The sequence below is a fragment of the Sturnus vulgaris genome, chromosome 14 (genome assembly GCF_052056855.1).
Source record: "Sturnus vulgaris isolate bStuVul1 chromosome 14, bStuVul1.hap1, whole genome shotgun sequence".
NCBI lineage: Eukaryota > Metazoa > Chordata > Aves > Passeriformes > Sturnidae > Sturnus > Sturnus vulgaris.
The window spans coordinates 12,557,889-12,573,358 of NC_142256.1; the positions used below are offsets into that span (position 1 = coordinate 12,557,889).

Sequence of the window (15,470 nt, forward strand, 5' to 3'; positions counted from 1 at the left end):
CTGTGTGGGCAATGGGGGATGTATCACTTCACGATACTCTTCTAGGAATGCTTTTTAGGATGCTTGTAGAGGTCTAACAGCCTTCCATGAGAACATATTCAAGGGATGTTTTCTACATAATTTCACTTTAAAACTTCTCTGTGAAAGTGAGCTGCTCCAACACTGCCAGGAGGAAAGCATTGCTCTTAAGCAGAAGTTATCTGATATATTGGGCCAGGGTCAATGTTCAAAGGAGGTTGCAGTGTTGCAGTTCTCACTTACTGAGTTGGCAGCATCATTTCTGAAATTTCATTAGCCTGTAGAAAGGATTTGCAGATAAAGGTGTGTTCAGGGCTGGCTTTGAACTGCAGCGAGTGACAGCTGGGCTGCATGAACACTTATCTGAGATGTAACACTCGCTAATGATCAGACTGACTTGTCAGCTCCAGCCTCCTTTGTTTTCCAGTTGAAAACATGCTATTTCCATGCTATTTGATGTTTGCCAGTGAAAGGTGTTTGATCCAGCAGTGAGATGGACAGCTATCTCCCTTCCTCCAACGCAGCTCTTTGCCTGTGTGGAAAGAGGAGTGTGGTGCAACATTGGAAGTGACAGGATGAGCCACTCAATCCAGCCAGCATTCCACTTGCTCAGCCCTGGAGCAGGTTGCTTAGGGACAAACTGCAGTGAGCACAAAGTACTTGAGTAGAGGTGGTGCACTGGTGACTTGCTGTCCTGGAAGGGTAGCTTTGAAGCTTCAAGTCCTTATAGGATGAGTAAAGTACTTAGAGCTTGGGCACCAGGTACCAACTCTGCCTCCCAGGACCTGTCTTTTCTTACAGAGCAGGTGGCAGTAGGGGAAGACCTGAAGCAACATGTTCTTAGTTGTGCTGCATGGACACGGGGATGCAACCCTGAGCTTCCCACTTTTTGCCTCCCCCTGTTGCAGGATAATTCATGCCCTATAGCATGAATTTGCAGCCTGCTCTGCAAATGTGGGGCAGACACCATGGTGGTTGAGGTCGTATTGTGTATGAGAAAGCCACGCAAGGCTGTGGCAGGAGCAAGGATCCATGGCCAGGAGAGAGCCTTTGTGTGCATGTGGTGAGTGGGATGGAAAGCAGAGAGCGTTTCATGGCTCAGCACTGGAGCGACAGGCACTGAGTAAGCAGGGCCAGCACATCTCTGAATGTGCCTCCCCACCGAGTTCCTCTTGGGGAGGTGGAAATCTGCTGCTTCATGCAGAGAAAAGTTATGTAGACAAGCTGTGTTTTGGTGCCTGGTTTTGTGCAAAACATGGAAATCCTTTCCTGCCTGGTCTCTTTTCATTCTTTTTGCTGTCAGTCATTGCACATGCCATCAATGTCTGTGGAAAACGCTGCACAGTCAGGGCACCAACCTACTGCAGCCTCTAGTGTGTAAAAAGCCGCATTAACTTGAAGATTTTCACATGAGAACTGCTCAAGATTGATGGGACATAGTGTGCAGTCATTAAAACCAGAAATGTGTGTCTGGAGCCCCTTACTGGTGTCCGGGATTAAAGAGACTGTAACAAACTGCATTACTGGTGCACATGTGAGGAAGCGTTGGGATTTGTGCTGGGAGTCTTGTTTCTGCAGCACAGTTCAACTCACTTCAGCAGCCAGAGAGGAGAGAATTTGTGCAACATGCTTAGGGGAAGGTTCACCCAGCCTCGTGCAGTAACCAGAATGCTCTTATTTGCATCTCTCTGAGCTAGGATGCAGATGACAAGGTGCAAACTCCACACAGCCAAGTGTAATGCAGGTTCTTCTACTGGATTTCGATGTGCTGCTGTTAGTGCTGCACTCCAAACAGCTGGCTTTTTTGCAGTGCAAGCTGCTGTCACGTTAGCTGGTGTCAGATGCCAGCCATTTACAGTATACGCCATCACAGCATGACTTAAGTTGGCAACACAGAGTCAATCACATGCCAGAAGCCTACTGTAAGGGTGGGAGAGTGTGTGGGAAGAAATGGGGAGAAGATACTTTTATAAAATCCTTTAATGATTTATTTTTAATATCCATTTTTCAAGCCTTGGGAAGTGCAGTCCATATGCTTTTCCCTCCTGGCTGTAGTTGGCAAAGAAGCAGATGAACATGGTCCTTCAGACTCCTTCCATTTTGCAAGGAGCCAGAAAATACAGCTATATTTAGCATGTTACCAAGGCCAGCAGCAGTCTGTTACTGGGTGGTGATTCCCTGGCTGCAGGCTTTTGTGCCACCCAGGACAGGGTGGGAATGTGCCTGTCCTGGAGTCAGTATTCAGGCTAAATTGACAGCAACAAATTTCCAGTTACAGGAGGATGGCTGCACTGGTGCCAGCAGGGTCAGTGTGCTGCTTAGCAGCACAGATTAGTGTCTGAGCACCAGTCCCCTACCAACACGTGCAGTGGCCACTCCAGGCGCTGTAATGATGCTTTTTGGTGCAACACTCAGCTTGGAGAATGTCTCAGTTGGTCTTCTGTGCACAGCCCTGGAACTGTCCTGTGCCCTATGCTGAGCTTTCGATATCCTGGAGCCCACAGCTAGTCCCTGCAGGAAAACTGTGCCTTGTAGCATAAATGTGCTCATCTAAAATGGGGGGCCTAGCTCCTGTTATATTTTCTCACGTTGTATTCCTAGGCCACACAGGTATGAAATGGAGTTGTCCTTATTTATCCCCAGCCCAGTATCCACACACCAGATTTGCTACCAGTTCCCTGTTGCTTTCCCTGCTGTGGTACAGCTGGTGCTGAGGAGTTAAAAATGGCAATCCCTTTGTCCTTCTGGCAGCTTTTGTAGAGCTGAAATTGGTATTGAGGACTGTGTGTTACTGGGAAGTACCAAGAACTGTGGGTGTTGTGATATAAGGGTAGAAGAAGGGCTCACCCCTACCAGTGTTGGAGTTCAGGGGGTACTTGTGGTGCCCATCACTACAGAGCGAGATGTCTTGAAAGTTGTTACATAGCAAGATGTATAAACTGGGAACATTTTTTGTCACTCCATCACATCACCAGTTCCTAAAATTCATTGAGAGATGAAGAACTTACTGTGGTGCTGGAGAGGGCAGCTCAACTCAGCTGTGGTTTCCAGTACACTCCAGTGAAACCCAGTGATTGGTGGTGCTCAGGATCAAAATGTTGGCGAGGAGGAGTTAGACCAAAGGCATGGGTTTGAATCTGAGTGTAGCAGTGATTCATTTAGTCTTTCTGAGCCCTCAAAGGCCTGACTGACAGTATTTCTCAGCCTTTGCTCTGCAGCAGCATCTGCACAGCTCTGTTTCTTACAAATATGTGTCCTTGAAACCAGTAGCAGTGTGTGGGCACTGGTTTCAGCTTACAGACTGTCTGCAAGACCAACGCCTCGTGCTGTATGGTGGTTTTTTTTTATTGGTAGTAAAAATATTCTGTTTACAGAACCCCCTGTTGAAATTAAACAAACTACTTTGAGGAAAAGTAGAACAGAGTTTCACACCAAGCTGGGGTTGCTGGTATCAATGATATTCACAATTTCAGTTGAAATAGCAAGGTCCTTCTCAAGTTGAAGTCAACTGTGTTAGTATTGTTTACAAAAAGTAATAGTTCTTTTGTTCATCTTCTCCATTCCTTCAGTGTAGAAACATCTACACAGATTTATTCCAAATTTGGTAGAAATAAGTGTTTCCCCAACCCGAAGCACTTGTGCCAAGTTACAGTCAGGAGGAATTTCTAAGGCTGATGTGTAAGTCCATGGATGCTGGAGCTTAGAATTGAGCAACTGCCTGGCCATGGACAGCCTGTGTTTCTGTGGGGTCTGCTCCTGGTCAGCAGCAGCCCTGCAGGAGCTGTGGAGGTGGGGCACTGCAGATATGCTCTGAGGCTGAACCCTGCACTCCTGCTGGGTTCCAGGTGATGGAAAGGCTGTAGAGAAGCCTGGTCCCTTGCCACATGAGAAGGATGACCCAAACCTGCCCGGTGCTGATGAGTGTTCTCCTTGCAGATTAATGCAGTTATTTCCTTTGTAGTAGCACTGGGTGTCTGAGCACCAGCCAGCATTGTGGTGCCATTTTACCCTCATTTCAACGGATGTGAGAAAGTATCTGGTGAAGATTCATATCCTCAGGGCCTGTGAGCAGTTAACTCAGTGCTGGGGATCTGGGGCTGTTGGATTGCTGAGAAGCCAAAACAATAGCATTAAAAAACCTCTTTCTTTTTGAGTTAGGTTCTTGGGAGTCACTGGGCTCTTTTAGGAGCAGGGCAGAGAGTTTCATTCCACCAAGCCAGGCTGCTGAAGTTTGCAAGTGTTTTTTTTTTTCCTGTCCCACTGCCTTTAGCCCATCACTTCTTGCATTTAATTTTTTGCCTTTTGTTTAACTCTGATTTCCTTGGAGCAGATAAGAGGGGAGTCTGTTCCCATGACATTTGTCGAACAGCCCCTTTTAAGCTGCAGTGAAGCTCTGCAGCCCTTTCCCCAGTGAAGCTGTTATCCCCACCAGGAAGGCACGCAAGTAAAGCTGAGAAATCTCAGGCTGCTCTACAGCGACCTCGAATGCTGGGGAGTCTGGCTGGGGATTCAAAACCAGCCCCTGCAGTGGGTCACGGTGTTGGCCTTTTGCAGTGGTATTTGGACTGTCCAGTGATTCCACCTGTATGATTGCAAAAACCTTAAAGAATCCCCAGGGGAGTATCCTGGATGCATCAGGGGCTGATCCCAGGAGGTTCTCACCTGAGCTTTGGGTGAGTGGTATGTAACACCTGCATCCTTGTGGACCTAGTTGTGGGGTTACAGCTCTGCTGCACGTGATCCTGCCAACAGGGGCAGGTACATGGAGTCCTCTGATATGCCCCTTTTGGAAAGCAAATTTAATTACACTGAGACTGAGAACTCTATGTCCAGCCCTTGACAACTGTGCCTGGGACAGGCTAGGTAATGGATGGTCCTGTGCCTTTGCTGGCTGCAGGAACCATTATTAATGATCTGTCATGGAACAGCTCTGTGGCCTCCAGGTCTGGCCTTATTTTAATAGGCTTTGAATAGCTCAAAAGAATTTGTTCCTCAAAAAAGTCACCATTTTTGCATAAAGTTATATAAAGTATTGCATGTTTTCTGTGTGCCTCTTGGTTCTTGAGGAAGAAATTAAAAAAGAAAGGGAGGTAGAGAAAAAAACTTTTTTTTTCAAGAACTATTTAATCTTAATGACATTTGTTACTAGCTTTCTTATTTAGTGATGTACTGATATTTATCTTCTTATGTCTACTTGCAAACACTATTAAAGTAAGGCACAATTTATACATGTTTTTTAAGAGATGATCTCAGTTGATTTGTAGGGGTAACATCAGTGGTCTCTTGCTTTTTAAGAGCCACTGGCCTGGCCAGTGCTTATGTTTATTGCAGGGCGTACGGAATCAGTGGTGTAACACACATCACTTTTGACAAATGAAAGCATGAAGGGGGAAAATTGTTTCAGTTCTTCTTCCTGTCACTGCCAGTTCTCAGCATCTCGGGGTACCTGCCATGTTGTGGATCAGAGGTGCTGCCTTACAGAGCTGTCCTCTTACATTTTTATCCAGTGCAGCTGAGGAAGTGGTGGAGACAGTTTTGTTTCTTGCTGTCTGATTGTCAGGGCCAATTAAGCGGTCTGGTGTTGGGAAGGAGGGGAAAAGCAACCCAGGCAATTTTTGTTGTTGTTTCTGGAATTGTTGCCACTAGCTTCTGAAAGTATTGGTGTTTGTGTTAGATTGTTTGGGGTTTTTTCTTACAACAATCATTTTAACATCAGGAAGCCTGACTTTTTGGTTTAGCTTGATAGTATTCAGTTAGTGTTACTGCAGGAGAAGTCATGTTGCTCTTCTCTTCACCTACTATAGAAAAATCACAAAAGAGGCACAGTAGCTACCAAGCCGCCTCCGCCTCGATGATTGTGTTGTTCCAGTAACCCAAACAATTCTTAATTAAATTTCTCTGGCTGCCCTGGGTGTTACATTCACTGAAATGCTGTTCCATTATGTTTTTTAGGGCCGGTGTACCCGAGAGAACTGCAAATATCTCCACCCTCCCCCACATTTAAAAACACAACTTGAAATAAATGGACGCAACAACCTGATCCAGCAGAAGACGGCCGCAGCCATGTTTGCTCAGCAGATGCAGTTCATGCTACCGGGCGCGCAGCTACAGCCAATTGTGAGTCACAGCCATGGACCCATCGGCTTCCCTGCTCCCTGTTCCTCCCCTGCTTGTTCACACAAGCCCCAGCCCTGTGCCTGAGCTCAGGCCGTTGTCTGTGCTGCACAGAACTGAGCAGAATCTTCCAGAGAGGTGTCTGATGCTACCTTTGCATCTCCTTGCAAGCTGTGTGTCTCTTTTCCTCTGATAAACTGAGGAGCTGTGAGATTCAGAGCTTCAAGTGGAAGCGTCTTACACCAGGTGGTTATTTGACCACTTGATTGATGTACATCCCAGAAAGTTCTGAGTGGCTCAGTTCCAGTGGATCCTAATTTTGAAAGTTGTTTTACACTGAAGTGGTGCTGACTCCCTTAGACTAGATGTGTTGCACTGTTGGACTAAAACTGGGGAAGATGAATCCTACCTAGACTTTAATCCTTTTAAAGTCTGGGAGTGAGACCCATTTCACTGCAGTTGTCCCAGCAGAGAGTTGTGCTAATGTCACAGTCCTGTCACTTGTTTTTCACAGTAATGCTGATTTAGAGTAAGAGCAGGAAAGATTTGCTTCTCTTCAGGTAGGAAGGGAAGCCTGTGGGAGATAGGTGTTTGCAGAGCAGGTAGTTCAGAGAAGCCTTCAGTGCCTGTCCTTGCTTTTGCTTGACAGTTAAAACAGGTTTCAGGCTGGAGAACCCTGTTACGCCAGGGAGAGGACGGCTTGTGTCTTCTGGTTGGTGTATCTGAGAGGGGATGACACTTGTCAGCTGAGTTTTAGTCTGTCACGATGGATATTTTAAGAACTGTCAGAGGTCTTGAAGCAGCTCTTCAGTGCTGATGTGAATAAGCTGCACTGAGAGTTAATTAGGAGTTCTCAGTTTAAAGTTGGGGTTGAGTATCTTTCCTGAGGCAATGTGCACTTAGTGTGCTATAGTTGGGTGAGGCTCCATGTGCTGTGCCACATGGGAGGACTGGCCAGATCCTTTGGACAAGCTCTTCTAGCCTGAAGGTGTCAAGTCTGTGAACCAGCCTGAATTTGGCCTCCTGGTGTCCCACCTGCATTGCCTGGCTTCTCTGCCCTTGTGGGACACAGCATCTGTCACCCCAGCTTTGAAAAGCTCACGTGTTTCTGGTTTATTCTCACCAGAGAACAGTGAAGGATTTCTTCTTGTTGGAGGCTGTTGTGATGTTTGGTGTCAGAGCTTGTGAGGGAGGCTTCCCTGTTTCATCAGGGAAAGCTGGCCAGTGTTCGTTCCTTCATGATGGTGGTCTGCCACCAGACTGGACTGTTTCCTCAGTCTGGCATATTTCTGCTGTGTTTTGGGGGCTTTTCCATGTTTGCTATCATTCTGATCATCCTGTGTGTCTGCTTTATCTTAGCCCTGCTCTATAAGCTAGGAAAATGCTGTTTATTCTTCCCATTTTGAAGATGGAAAGGTGAGACAGAAAAAAAAGTCAGCACAGAAAAAGGCTTTAGTTGTGCTGTGCCTTAGGCTCTTATCTGCTGTAGTCTTGCACCTCTTTTTTGTGGAGCTTGAAAGTATGTCCACATCAGAAGGAAATCCTGAATTCCCACAAAATAATGGCATTGGTTTCCAAGCTCTGTACCCAAAGCAACCCCTTCCTATTTGGAGTTTTCCTCTGTGGGGAATTCACAGTGGATGCTCTTCGGCTGGCTGTTCAAAGTATCTTTGGGATTTCCTTTTTGGAAAGTTCCCGTCTTCCCACTTTGCAATCTTGCAGGTCCAGTATGCTCCTAAATTTTACTCCCGCCTTTTAAATTGCCTCTGAGACTGAATGTGTTGGTTTGTCTGGTTAGTGCTCTCATTTCAGAGGTAACCTTATCTGATGAGAAAGGCCCCTGGTTTCTAAATTGTGCCATGAGGGAGACATGGGCAAAGAAGAAAAATAAAAATTTGTTCTGCAGTGACTGCTCCCTTCATGCTTTCCCACACTTTACTCAGACTAAACAAGCTCTTGGTCTGATTTCTGCTGCCCGACTTGCTCCACACCAATTTCAGGACAAACAAGAGATTGCTCTTTCAACTGCCTTTGATTTCCCAAAGATGCTGTCAGTGGAAGCTGGCTTTGTGAATCTTTTTCTCTCTAAATGAGAAGGGTGGGGCCTCCTTCTGGGTACACATGAAATTCGTCAAAGCAGAAAGTATTGTATCTGATACAGCAGCAGAACAAATCCCATGTGATCAGAAAACTGATCAACGGGATGCCTGCTTAATCGGGATGCTTGCCAGAGATGAGATTTGAAACTCCAAACAATAGCTGGACGCTTAGACATTTTAAAATGCATTTTCGCCAGAAAAGCTACTGAGTTAAAAAAACCCCAAACCGTCACCAAAAACCCCCCACCAAATCCAAACCAAACCAGCACTTGACATAGCAGCTTTTCACCAGGCTTTCTAAAATGGCATCTGTCTGTGAGCAGGACTCTGGCATTGACGGGAAGAGCGGCTTCGGTCGATGTTATGTCTGGTTTCTCGGATATGGTCACATTGTGTCCTGTGTGTGCCAGTGCAAGACCACCCAAAACGTGCTGCACCTTGTACCTAGTCCCCACCCTCTCCATCCTGCTCTACCCCTTTGCAGCAGTGTGGGACAGACTTCTGGAGCTGACCATGGAAGTGCCTCAGCCCAGGGTCAAGTGATGTGGTGGAGCAGGGCACCGGTTTGCCTGGTGCTTCCCCATTATTGCCTGAACAAGCCGTTGACTGAGCATGGCAGTGGGTGACACACCTGCCACCACTCCTGCCCTGCAGCTGCCTCTGCTGCTGCCTAGGGAAGCTGTTTCCTCTCTTTGTTTTCAAGCTCTTCATCTTTTCTTCATGTCAAGATCTTTGTAGACAGGACTGTCTTGATAATTCTGAGTCACCCATGCCCCCCGAAGACAGCCCAGACTTTAACCCAGTGCTTTGTCCCCTTCTGGGGCAGCAGGATCCTGCTGCCACTCCTTGGTGCTGATGGAGGGGTTAAAGCAGAGGGTGAGCAACTTGCTTGGCCAGTGATGCTTGGAGCAAGTGCTGGAACCAATTTCAACAGGTGCTTTGTACAGGCATTTGTTCCATGCAGCAAAAACTTGATTTATATCTCAGCCTCTAGTCAAAGGCACGCTAGGAATGAATAAACGCATGTGCCCTGGCCCACCCAGGAGCTGGTATCTGCCAAGAGACAATGCTGTGGGGTGTTAACACCTGTCTTTTACACTACAGCAGCCCACAAATGAGAGATCCTTTGAGCTAGGAGTGTGTCTTTGCAGTCTGGTTGGGGAAATGAGCATCTGTGGTGGTAGGTAGCTGGATGCTTTGGCCCATTAGATTCACTCCAGCATGTTCAGCCTTCATGTTGGAGGGTGCCCCATGCAGTTACATTGGAGGGGAATGCAGATTTTTGACACCATCAACTACGTGTTTAATATCCGGGTTTTCGATCTTGACAGTACGAGATCTTTATCTTCAGTTTCTATCACCAGACTGTAAGCTGCCATTGTTTTTTGTGTACTTTCCATATATAGCTGCTTAGCAGTGACCTGTCTCCCCTCCTTCAGGCTATCAACACCTCTGTATTTACAGTGGGCCTCTCATTTTCAGGCTTTCCCTTTTTTAGGGTCTGAGGTAACTCAGAATCAACACTTCCTGGCTGAGACAGTACTTGTGTTTGACAAAACACCAACCGCTCCTCTGCCTTCCTCTTCACACCCACTCTGTGTTTCTTCTCTTGCTATAGCACAATTTCTGCTAGCCAAATTGAATGCAACTTCTAGATTGTTAACAAAATCAGCTGTTCAGGGTTCTCTAGTCACCTGTGGTGACAAATGTCCCTCCCTGGGATGGTTCCTTCTCTCTGCTCACACCTCCAACCCAACAGCTTCCATGCTTGAGGTCTGCGAGGAGCTCAGAGCTGTCAAAGTCCTTGGCACCCCTCCCCCTCAGATGGTTTCTCACAACAGCCATTTTGGCTTTTTAAAATTATTACTATTCTTACAAGCATTTTAATACTCAGTAAACCAGTCTTGTGAGCTGCTACCAGCCTCAGCCCTTTGGTGCTGCACTGTAACCTGTTTCCCTCTGCACAGGAGTTACTGGTAGTGTAACTACCAGTATGCTATGATTTATAAAAGTTAATTTGCAAGGAAGCCTGTCTCTCTATTTCCTGCATTAGCAAGAGCTTTAAGGGGGGCAGCAGGAGTAAGTGCTGATACTTTCAATCCCTCTGTTTTGCCCTAGAGCACACCAGCAATTAAGTTGAGAGTTTGATCTTTTAATGTACAGCCATAACATTGCTCTGTCGGGTCTCCTCTCCCTCCCTTCCTCTTTCTCCCGAAGCTTTATATCAGGAACATGATGCCATTCTGTCTGGGGTATCCCTTGGGCCAGTTAGGGTCAGATGTCCTCTGTCCCCTCCCAACTCCTTGTGCTGCCCCCCATAGTCAACTCCCTGGGTGAGTGGGGTGAGAGGCAGAAAAACTCTTGACCATAAGCATTGCTCAGAAAAACATCCCTGAATTATCTATACTGTTTCCAGTACAAATTAAAACCACAGCCCTACACCAGCTACTGTGGAGAAAATTAACTGTATCCCAGCCAAAAGAAGCACAGCTGTCACAAGAGATGGACAGGAGGCATGTTGAGGAGAGCAGTGCTGTTTGGAGTAAAAATTACATTTGGGTTCTGGCTGCAAGGAGGAAATTTGCTCACATTCCCTGAGGACATGGGGGACCTGCACAGACGTAGAGGAAAGAATTGGCTGGCAGCATCCCTATTACTGGTACTGATGCATGAGCCAGACTGGATTTCCCAATCCAAGACAGGCAGCCGGGTCTGGCAGTGAGCACAGCCCATCTTTTCCCCTCATCAGCCACAATAAATACAGAGCTCCCTGGTGCCAGCTCACAAAGGCGCAGTTCTCAGAGTGCTGCACACACTCCAGACTTAAAACCCCAGCTCTTGTAGGTTTAATATGTCGAGTGAGGTCTGCTTGTTCCCTGGCTGTGCACCCGCTTGGCTGCGAGCTCAGCCCCAGCCTGCAGGCAGGGTGTGGAGCACAACTGGCACTTCCAATCAGGAAAGCAGGCACATGGTGCAGGCAGGCAGAAGGAGTGCTTGTGAAACCTTGGGAATGCAGCAGCAGATGTCAGGGCACAGAAAGGGGTGAACAAACAGCAGCAGCAATAAAAACTCATCCTGCTCCTGCAAGCATCATTCTGCAGGTCTCCAGGGTTGCAAGTAGATTGTACTACTCACTTGTTCCTCATTCATACACGTCTTTTCTCACTTTGCCTTGGGTTTGGCTCCATTAGCCCTTGCTGATTGCTCCCAGTGAGAAGAGGGACTGCTTTGGAGGGAGATGGGGATTGTGCTTCAGGGAGCAGGTCCTGCTTCCACCTTTGTAGTAGCTTTGGTGAAGAGGTTGGTGTATCATCTCTTAGTGAATATTTCAGGTGAATTCACTCAGTGTGAGGTGTTGCAAGCCCCTAGCATTCCCAGTCTGTGCAGATCTCTTCTTCAGCAGTGGGAGGAACATCTTCCCTTTGTTTCAGAAACCAGCGAGGTCCTTGGCCTGGCTATTGGCTGTATTTGAGCCCAAGCAGGAGAAGCTTGCTTTAAAGGATCTCCTGGCATTTTGGAGCAATATTTGTGCCACACCTGCTCAGTCAGGATACTTCTGCTGTATTAGGTGCTGAAAAACATAGGGTAGGTTTGCCCACACATTTGTATAAGCCACATGTACTGTAAGATTTGGGCTACTGTGGGTACATAAAACAAATGCTGACAACACGGCAGGCCTCACTATAAGCTGTGCAAACTGGCCAGGTGGGAAAAGTTCCTTAAAATAGGATTTGTTATGCAAATGATGATGGGAGTTCAGCAGATACCACTGTAATTACTGGTACTCTCACAAAAGAAAACAGTCTAATGGATCTTGCCTTGTCACTAAAGTGTTCAGATGTCACAGCTTTGGAAATCCTGAAGAGTTTTTCTAGCAGCAAAAGTGTAAAATGTCTGGGAGCTACAGAGAATTGAAAGAGAGAAGAAAATTATTTAATAAAGGGATGTGGATTGGGGGATCTCTGGCTTTAGTGGCTGAAGTCTCCCAACAGCTGAAGCAGTGCTTGACTGAGGCTCACAAGAAGGACAATTGAAAATCCCTCCCAGAAAGAGAATTATTTGGTTCTGCTACACTTAAAGCATCCAGCTCCACTGATGCAGGAAGCTGTGTCTCCTCACTGAGGAGGAGAAAATGGGATATATTCTGTCAACAATTCCCTTTCCCCGTCAGCTTGGGAGCTGCTTGCTGTCACTGACCTTAGGAAGGGTATTGTTGAACTAAAACTAGGTTAGGACAGTTGGCTGGTGTTACTATGGGTTAACTTCTTCCATATCACAACTAGCAAATTATGAAAGTACCAGGATGAAGATGCTGTTGAGGAACGCACTGTCCATATGTGGTTTCTTTTAGAAGTTCACAGGACTAGAAGTACCAAAACAAAAGAAAAGAGGGAATGATGTGTGTGGCCAAAAACCGTGTCCCAGGCCATTGTGTGAGCACACTTGTATTTATTGCCAAGTAGAGGCTGTAGCTCCCAAGGATGGTATCACAGACAGGTGCCAATGTGAGCAGCTTTAACTGGAAATCAGAGTTCACAGTAGAGTAGGTATAGGAGGGAAAATAAAAATGGTTGCAAGTTTCAGGCTACTTTCCCTGGCGGGTTCTTGAGCTCCTGCTACAGGAGCAGGAGTGCTGCCATGCATGCTCTCATCTTCAGTGGAGGCAGGTGGAGTTTTTAATCAGCTGGAATTGGCTTCATTCCCAAGAATACTTTGTATCTGGTGCTTTAAAACCTCACAAACTCCCTGGCGATAGGGGCTAGTCCCAGACTTTAAATTGAGCATCTGTTTAGGAGCCTTGTGCTCACCTGCCTGCCAGCACAGCAGCTCCTTTTCCAGACGAGTGCTGCTGGAGCAGCTCAGGTCAAGGAAGTGTTTCTGGCCTCCAGCACTGAATCTCTGCTGCACTCAGAGGACCTGCCTAACACAATGTAGGGGCCTGAGGTGGTTGAGATCTTCATGGCCTGTTGTTCTGACCCAAAGAGAACATGGCTCCTTGTAGAACAGGTGCGGTCCTAGATCTCACACTAATCCACCTGTGCCATCTCATCTGGTACACTCTATCATTGCTGTTCCAAGCCCAAGACTCACCTGCTCTTGCCAAAGCCATGAGATCTGGCATGTTGTGACATTAATGAGTTTGGTGTCCTCTTGCTACCATTCACATGGAACACAGGCTTAGATCCTTCTACAAAATGGCTTTTGCCTGGAGTCTGTTGACACTCTGAAACAAACCCCAGATGTGCAGGATGCCTGACGAACTGAGCCATACTGCAGCCCTGACTGAATGATGCCTTTGGTCTAACCTGAGGCCCCCTGGCCATGCTAACATGGAGCTCAGGGCAGGCTGATGGTGGGTGTAGCTGTGCAGCTAATGGGGTTACCTGCTTCCAGGTCCTGAAGCTGCAGTTTACCTTGGAGTCTCTCTACAGCATTGTGGTATAGGCATAAAGAAGCTGAGACATTTATTTGGGAATGAGAAGTCTGTTTAATTTGGGCCTGCCCTAATTGCTGGCATGAAATCCTTAATTGTGTCATTAAACTATAAAGATCATCAATATGCTTTGATCTGAGAAATAAAGATGCCTTGTATTCAGGATGAGTCACAAATCTGTGAGTCAGGAGAAGCGAATGGATCGCAAATAAATGGCAATAAATGAATAGATTGGAGAGCACAGCATTTTGATGTAGCTAATCAAATTGTCTAAAAGGATTGAAGTGTGATGCAGGGCTTTGATGGGAAATCCAAGACAGAGCTTTTTTAACTAATACTTTGTTTTTTCTCTTTCTGTACACAGACAACGTTTCCTGTGACTCCATCGCTTGCAACAAGCCCCACAATGGCTTTTAGTCCCTACCTGAGTCATGTTTCTCCTGGGATGGGCTTAGTTCCTGCAGAGCTTTTACCAAATACTCCTGTCCTGGTTTCTGGAAATCCTACTGTTACAGTACCAGGAGGCTCTGCTGGGCAGAAACTGATGCGTACGGATAAACTGGAGGTATTTGGACATCTGATACAATACTGCTGACAGGGATGAATAGGACATGTGATCCTAGCTGTTGCTCTCTGCTAAAATGACCTGATGCAGCACAGTACAGAGTTTAAATTGCAGCTTTCCTAGCACAGGGCTGCTGCTCTCTGCTAGAGCAGATGCTCTTGTGGGGCCTTTTCCTAAATCCTTGGAAATTCTGGAAAATTCATTCTTCTGGTATCAGTGGGTATTAGTGCAGGGTTAGGATTTTTTTTTGTATGTGATCTGCCATGCTTTAAAAATCTTCAAAAAAACAAGTAGATGGTCTGCCCTTAAACTTTGTTGAGTGGGAGATGTTTTGGAGGCAACAGATGTTTCCCTTTTCTAGAGATGAGCTTACTGAGCTTTTACAAAAAGCTTTAAGCATTACACTGATGGGAGTGGTGAGTGTGGAGTGCTGGAAAGATGTCTCTCCCTCCCCAGTTGGCTGGACATGCTGGGACTTATTGATGGAGGAGTTGTAAATGTCTTTCAAACCTTAAGCAGAGACTCTGCAGGAGATAAGGACTGAGGACCTGAATTCAGAGGCCCCTGCAGGTGTAAATTATAACACAGGAAGATAGCAGAGAAGGGTGTAATTTCAAAACACATTGTTTTGTGTTATGTACTTTATCTTGCCTTGCTGACATCTCACCTTTCCCCACACTCAGCGTGATTGCACATTGATATGTGAGCTACACCACTTGTTATATTATTCAACAACTTTTCTCAGTTCCTCAGACAAGAAACCTTGAAGACTTTGTGTGAAACCTTTTCCTCTGCCTCTGATGCTTCAGTGGTCATAACTTACGAGGATCTGCGAGATCCTAGTACAACTAGTAATTTTGGCAACACCTTCAAACACATTTCTGCGTAATCAAATGTGCTGTCACATAATGCCAGGGACAGGGATTTATTGTGAAGGACAAGGAGACTATTTATGAGAAAGAGGCACCTCATGTTTAAGAAAAAGTACTTGTTGCAAATAGCAGTAGCATGTAACATTTAGAATTAAATGTCCTACCCAAGAGTGTGCTCCATAACAAATACATAATCCAGGTGAGACACAAATGGCAAAGTTATTAACATTTAAGCTTTAGAGGCAGGGGAGAAATCCTGAGCTGCAAAAGTTTTGTCAAAATGACATTGATTTTCTGGGGTCACTTTCCATTCTGCACAAAGTCTGTACTTCAGTTGCATTTGGTAATTGGCCTTATTAATGTTGTGG

General features: G+C 46.2%; 1 protein-coding gene across 19 annotated transcripts in view; it reads left to right on the plus strand.

Moving 5' to 3' along the window:
- The window catches only part of MBNL3 (muscleblind like splicing regulator 3), a 91,743-nt gene that overhangs the window by 52,837 nt on the left and 23,436 nt on the right, over positions 1-15,470 (plus strand). For all 19 annotated transcript variants that reach the window (XR_015806749.1, XR_015806752.1, XR_015806748.1 and 16 more), the window contains 2 exons: positions 5,971-6,135; positions 14,030-14,230. Coding sequence is in view for 12 of the 19 variants with exons in the window: in XM_088173152.1 (XP_088029278.1) it covers positions 5,971-6,135; positions 14,030-14,230 (366 nt within the window). In the remaining 7 variants the exon portion in view is untranslated. The remainder of the gene's footprint in view (positions 1-5,970; positions 6,136-14,029; positions 14,231-15,470) is intronic.